Below are 6,783 nucleotides of genomic sequence, written 5' to 3'. Positions count from 1 at the left end.
TTTAAGATTGTGCCACGTGTCTTATTAAATGATTCCGTTAGTTGTGGGGGTAAAAGTATTAAAATGGATAACGTTAAGGGTAAATACTGAAGGAAAGTATAAAGGAGGGTACTAATAACTAATTTTCGATGGTAAAGGGACACATTTGGACCTTTTCTGAATATTTTTTGGATTTTGAATACATAGAAAACGAAAAATACATTACAAAAGTTCATTTAAACAGTAATTACGGAAAAATTATGGCGTTGCTAATAAATTTCTTGGCTGAAATAGTGGTTTTACCTCAGACAATGTTGTTGGTTTTAGAAATACTGCAAATTTGCTAAGTCTATACTACAGCTGTAGCTTTGAAAGCTCCACATTCTTAAATATAAAATTCATAGGTCAAGTCAAGGCCGTGTGATGTACTACCATTTTACTAGTAAAACTATTCCCTTTGCCTATTTTCCTTAATTTTTAATTCTTTCTAATTGTCTTCCAGATCTTGATTTTGGAACTGAAACCAATTCCCAACTCCATTCTTTTGTTTTTACACTGAGTTCAAGCCATCTAATCAAGAATTGGAGGACTTTTAGTAGCTTCAAAGTTTCTGTTTTTTCAGTTAAAGATTGGATTTTGAGTCAATAGTAACTTCAAGGTTCTGTTTTTTCAGTTAAAGATTGGATTTTTGGGTCAAAGTACCATCAAGTTTCTGTTTTTTCAGTTAAAGATTGGATTTTTGGGTCAAAGTAACTTCAAGTTTCTGTTTTCCAGTTAAAGATTGGATCTTTGTAGTTTCAGTTTTTTTAGTTAAAGATTGGATTTTTCTAGTTTCAGTTTTTTTTTTCAGTTAAAGATTGGATATTTGGGTCAAAAGGGGGTAAATGGGTATGGCAGATGTCCAAGAAAATGGACATGGGGAATTGGGTATGTCTGATTTTCCTTTAGGGAGCAAGAACAAGTACAAAAGAATGGTCTCTGAGTTAACAGATTATGATGGAGATGATGATCCTTCACACCATCATCATCAAATGGAGAGGAGAAGAAAGAGTACAAGGAAATATGTCTTTGGTTGTGCTGTTTTTGCTTCTCTCAACAATGTCCTCCTTGGCTATGGTAAATCTTTTATCCTTGCATTTTACATGTCTGCACTTACCTACAAATAATGAACTGTTCTCCTGTTTGTGAATCTTTTTTGTGTGGCACATACCTAGACTAAAAGAAAGTCTAAACCAAGGTGTTTGTAACTATGCTAAATGGCTAATTGATATCAACAACAATAACAAACCTAGTGTAATCCCACAAGTGGGGTATGGCGAGGGTAGAGTGTACGCAGACCTTACCCCTACCTTGGGAAGATAGAGAGGCAAATGGCTAATTGATATCAAACCAGGAATTTATGACTCATCAAATAGTGAAGAATGGAATTGAAATTCAAAGTATTAGTATTTCTAAGAAGTGTATGATTGAAACTTGTTGCGACCTTTGTCATTCTTAAAAGTTGACTTTATTGAAGATTTATGTTGAAGTTCTACACTTGTACTCTACCTTGTGTTTTGCGTTGTGGTTTCTGATGGGGACTCGTTTGTAGTACTGAAGGAGATATTATGATTCTAGAATACTTGTGATAATTGAACCACGCTTTCGGGAAAAATGTATGTATTCTGCAATGGTTTGGTTAGGACAGGACATGAGTATCTACTACATTTAGTAATGAGGAATTCTACCTACATTTTTTGTAATTTCTAATCAAGCACAATGCTGCTGTCAGAGGATTTACTATCTCGCCGACTTTCACATGATAACATATGCTGGAATGTAATCTTTAGAGACTGTAATTCATGTTTGAATCCTAGAAATCCTTTGGAAGAGCATTGGTAATTTTTTCGCTAATCACATAATTCCAATCTTGAAATTCTAGGGATGATATTATATAATGTGATTACATATCTGGGATGGATTAGAGCCTTACACCAAATCTGTTAAAGGAGGGAAGACTCCCTCCTTTACAATTTAAAAGAAATGAACTGTTGAGCAAAAACATTAGACTTTCCTCAATAAATAAATGAATCATTAAAAAGTCTTAGACTAGGCAATGGTGTCCTAACATGACTAAATAAGGTCTGCAGCTTCCTAGGCAGATCGACTTCCCTGGATTCAATATCATCTTGTCCACTTTGAGAAGCAACCTTGAGCAGTTCATCATTAACGGAATTAGCTTCTCTTGAACAATGTATCGAGGAGAAGTACATATGGATAGAGCTTCTATTACAGATATAATGTAGTCTATTCTTCTTTGAATTAATGCAGAAAATGTCAACTAAGTCCAGGTTCTGCAATTTTTAGTTCATTTAATGGAGAAACTTTCCTACTTTATCTGGTGGAATTGAAAAGAAAGAGTGACAATTTTCATCTCCTTTTACAAATTATGGGTAGTACTTAGTGATATATGTTATAGTGCACTTTGAATATGTACTACCTGGTGTCGGAGTAGGGGAATATAAAACCCAAGAGAGGGGGGAGGCGGGAGGCGGGAGGGGGAGAAATGCTTTGATTATATTCATCAATTTATTCAGCACACACTGTGTGCCTTTTCGTAAAGGTTTATTAACTAGCTGAGTCTTGATTCAATGTGTGTGTTTTTGAAATGCAGATGTAGGTGTGATGAGTGGAGCAATCTTATTTATTCAAGAAGATTTGAAAATAACAGAAGTGCAACAAGAAGTTCTTGTTGGTGTTTTGAGCATAATTTCACTTTTGGGTAGCTTAGCTGGTGGAAGAACATCAGATGCAATTGGTAGAAAGTGGACAATGGGGTTAGCTGCTGTTATTTTTCAAATAGGTGCAGCTGTAATGACCGTTGCTCCTTCGTTTGAAATACTAATGGTAGGAAGGATTTTAGCTGGGGTTGGCATAGGCTTTGGTGTCATGATTGCACCCGTCTATATAGCTGAGATATCGCCAACTATTGCTAGAGGCTCGCTCACATCTTTTCCTGAGATTTTCATAAATCTAGGAATTTTACTAGGTTATGTATCCAACTATGCATTCTCCGGTCTTTCCGCACATATAAGCTGGCGGATAATGCTTGCTGTTGGAATTCTTCCCTCTGTCTTTATCGGAGTTGCTCTCTTCATCATCCCCGAGTCACCTAGGTGGTTGGTCTTGCAGAACCGAGTAGACGAAGCAAGGTCAGTGCTAATGAAAACAAATGAAAACGAATCAGAAGTTGAGGAGAGACTTGCCGAGATACAGCAAGCTGCTGGAAGCACAAACACAGACAAATATGAAGAGAAACCCGTGTGGCGTGAACTTTTGACGCCCTCTCCTGCTTTACGTAGGATGCTGATCACAGGTATTGGAATTCAATGTTTTCAACAGATTACTGGAATTGATGCTACTGTTTACTACAGTCCTGCAATTTTCAAAGCAGCTGGTATCGAGGATGAATCAAAACTTCTCGCTGCTACGGTTGCTGTGGGAGTCAGCAAAACAGCATTTATACTAATAGCCATCATTCTCATTGACAAAGTCGGGCGAAAGCCATTGCTCTATGTGAGTACAATTGGTATGACCACATGTTTGTTTAGCGTGGGGATTACTCTAATTTTACTGAAACAAGGATCAATTAGCATCGCGCTAGCAGTACTATTCGTCTGTGGGAACGTCGCATTCTTCTCAGTGGGGATCGGTCCAGTCTGTTGGGTTTTAACATCAGAAATCTTTCCCTTAAGGCTTCGTGCTCAAGCATCAGGACTCGGGGCAGTAGGTAATAGAATGTGCAGTGGCCTGATCGCAATGTCTTTTCTATCTGTTTCCCGCACAATTACTGTTGGTGGAACCTTCCTAATCTTTTCAGTAATCTCTGCCCTGTCAGTTGCATTTGTCTATAAATATGTTCCAGAAACGAAAGGCAAATCGCTGGAGCAGATTGAAATGTTGTTTCAAGATGAATACGTGTTACAAGGAGGTGAAGTTCAGCTTGGAGATGTTGAACATCTAGTGCAGAAGTAGTGGTCTTCGAAAAGTTCCCAAAATACAGTGCTTGTACCAGGAAATACGACACTCAACGATTACATATTATTTACCCTGATTGATTGATTTATTATTCACCAGATTTGAGCGGTGGAGTTTTGGAGAGACTATTTCATGTGGCTATCTGCAAATGCCACTACAGCGTTCCCTTTGAACCATTGGAGGAGAACCGGAGATCACACGATACATCTCTTACTGGATAGTAAGACAGAAAAACTGATGTTTGAGACAGGAAATGTAACTCTATTTATGGAAAGAATCACATGTATAAGATTCATGCTGGATATATTTCAAAATATCTATTGGTTTATTGGTTAAATGAAAAGATGAGGGTTACTTCTGTGGCTGCAAGCTTCAAAGCACTGTTTATGCAAATGATTTATGTTAGAACCAAAGCAGATTCTGTTGTTTACTCTGTTTGGAGCCAAATATTTGGGAAACTGCAGCAGTGCTGTTTCTTGAATTTTTCAAGCAATTATCAACATAACCCCTGGCTTATAGAAGGTACAATTTAGTGGTCAACATACCACATCTACCATTGGTGACATATTCCTTAACTAATGTTTCGTTTTGATTGTTTTATTAAAATTGGTTGTATTGTATTGTTAAATTCATTGTTCCGGAACAATGAAAAGTCCCATTTTTTAAAACAACCGATTTGGTGTGGTAGGATTGTTTCCTATTTTTTTTTTCAATTATGCCCTAACTTATTAATCTATAATTATATTTTACCCTTTACCTTTTTCTTTTCTTTTTTTTTTTTAATTTTTTTTTTTTTTTTTATATTTTAACTCCAAATCTTCAACCGATATACCTATTTTGTCTCGTCCCTTTTTGTCCACAACTTCTGCCGCTTCCAACTACACCTAAAAGGTATAGGTTTTGCCTTCTTTTTGTTTCATTTTTTCTCCTAATGTGATTTTAACTCCAATTCTAATTACTTTAACTCCAATTCTTTGTTCCTTTGTTCTATCTCTCGTTCCTTTCTTTATCAGAGTTCTTAATTTTTTTTTAATGATAGTTAACTTTTTATTCCAGGGTTTTGCTATTGTTTTCAAGTTACATGTACTTTTTTCTTCTTATTTTTTTGTCAGTTACCATATGTTTCTCTTATTGTACGTCTAGTTGTTTGAGTAGTTAACCTCCTATTATGCTGAAATTATGTATGATTATTTTGGAGATTCTTATTTGTATGTTATAAGTACTTGATGATCAGTATGGTTTGCTAATGTGATTCACCAAGTTTTATATTAAACCCAAATATATATATATATATATATATATATATATATATATATATATATATATATATATATATATATATATATATATGTAATTTAATTACTCTCTTATTGGGTACAATGTTGTTAAACACTACTGCGAGAAAAGTTAGAAACTAATGAGATTTCCAAACAAAAATCCTTAACATTGGATTTCCAGCTAGTTAGTTAGTTAACAAAAAATATAATCCCAAAAGTCCAAAAAAAATTGTGACTTATAAGATAAAAGAAGGACAAAATCAATAAAATTGATTTTTAAACTTTTTGTATAATTTTAAGATAAGAAGGTGAAGACAATATAAATATCTTTGGTTCAGTGATAAAAATTGAGCAACTAGATCGATAAGTAGACGAAAAGAGTTATCTGATTAATTCTCGATAAATTTAATATTTATATAATTGAGGGTATTTTAGTAAAACTTATCAGTTACAGTACAGTATGATACAGTCAAACTAAACAGCAAAATGTTATTTAACAACAACAAACAATACAATCTATCCAAACATTGTATTCATAAAACGATACAATACAATACAATATATTATAAAACAATGAGTAACAACCATCCAAACAAGCAGTTAGATGAGCACGATTCAGTGATCATGATCATGATCAAAAGTCATGACCATGCCATGTTTGAAAGTAGAGATTTAGGTGGAAAAGTCTTGAGGTACAATTAGAGATGGCAGGCACGGCGGTACGGGTTCAGCTTTAACCAGGTCACTCGTAGGAACGAGGACGAGTCGCCGAATTCACATCAGAAATCTCCAATATGAATACAAACGACATCTTAAATTACGTATAAATATAAAACGAGGGCTGGTTCACGATAATGAATGGTGGTATCGGTCGGGGCAAGCGCAACACTCGTTCCCGTAGCCGTTGTTACAGCTGATAGATTCAAAAGTAAGTGGGGTGATAAACGGCCAAAAATGCATATTTTTCAGTGTACTTTCATCTCATAACTTGTGTGGTTACGGTAGGTTACATGAGCTTTTGTATTGAATTATGTTCATTACGTGCATTCTTATGTGTAGGAGCAAGTTGGACGAAATATGAGCAAAAGAAGTTGATTCGGGACCAAAAGACAAAATAAGGACTTTGCTCGTTCACCCTCACGTACACACGAGAGAGTGAACGAGCTAGCTGAGGAAAAGGTTGAGAAAAAACAGCGGAGTATGGAAAAAAGGCATGGAAGTGCACGAGAGACCTAGAAGGAAAAGAAAAAAGGGATGAACTTCGCTCGTTCACTCTCGCGTGCACACGAGAGAGTGAACGAGCTATCCTAAAAAGGCTATTTCGAAGTGGACTTGTATTATTTCGCCCCATGCTAACCCATATAAATAGTCTTTAAACTCATTTTTGAGAGGAAGGGGATCTTTTTAGAGAGGATTATCGACCAAAGGAGGCAAGAACACACTAGGAGCAAGGCGGAGAATTCTTCTACGAGTTTTTCACTTCTTCTTCCTATTTTCATTATTGGTTATA

The 6,783-nt window shown here is 35.6% G+C and overlaps 1 protein-coding gene across 1 annotated transcript; it reads left to right on the top strand.

Moving 5' to 3' along the window:
• Positions 1-276: 276 nt before the first annotated feature.
• LOC109206914 (probable polyol transporter 4) lies at positions 277-4,358 on the top strand. The gene is made up of 2 exons (XM_019369784.1): positions 277-1,095; positions 2,633-4,358. Exons 1-2 carry the CDS (start codon positions 864-866, stop codon positions 3,991-3,993), a joined length of 1,593 nt encoding a protein of 530 aa, XP_019225329.1. The 5' UTR covers positions 277-863; the 3' UTR covers positions 3,994-4,358.
• Positions 4,359-6,783: the final 2,425 nt, after the last annotated feature.

Source organism: Nicotiana attenuata, unplaced genomic scaffold (genome assembly GCF_001879085.1).
Source record: "Nicotiana attenuata strain UT unplaced genomic scaffold, NIATTr2, whole genome shotgun sequence".
NCBI lineage: Eukaryota > Viridiplantae > Streptophyta > Magnoliopsida > Solanales > Solanaceae > Nicotiana > Nicotiana attenuata.
The sequence above is the reverse complement of the archived record's forward strand: the minus strand, read 5'-3'. Positions and strand labels throughout refer to the sequence as shown.

Bases quoted from the DNA above. Each gene is read 5' to 3' on its own strand.
- LOC109206914 (XM_019369784.1), top strand. From the start codon at position 864: ATGGGTATGGCAGATGTCCAAGAAAATGGACATGGGGAATTGGGTATG. The intron at 1,096-2,632 runs GTAAATCTTTTA...TTTGAAATGCAG, and splicing joins CAATGTCCTCCTTGGCTATG to ATGTAGGTGTGATGAGTGGA.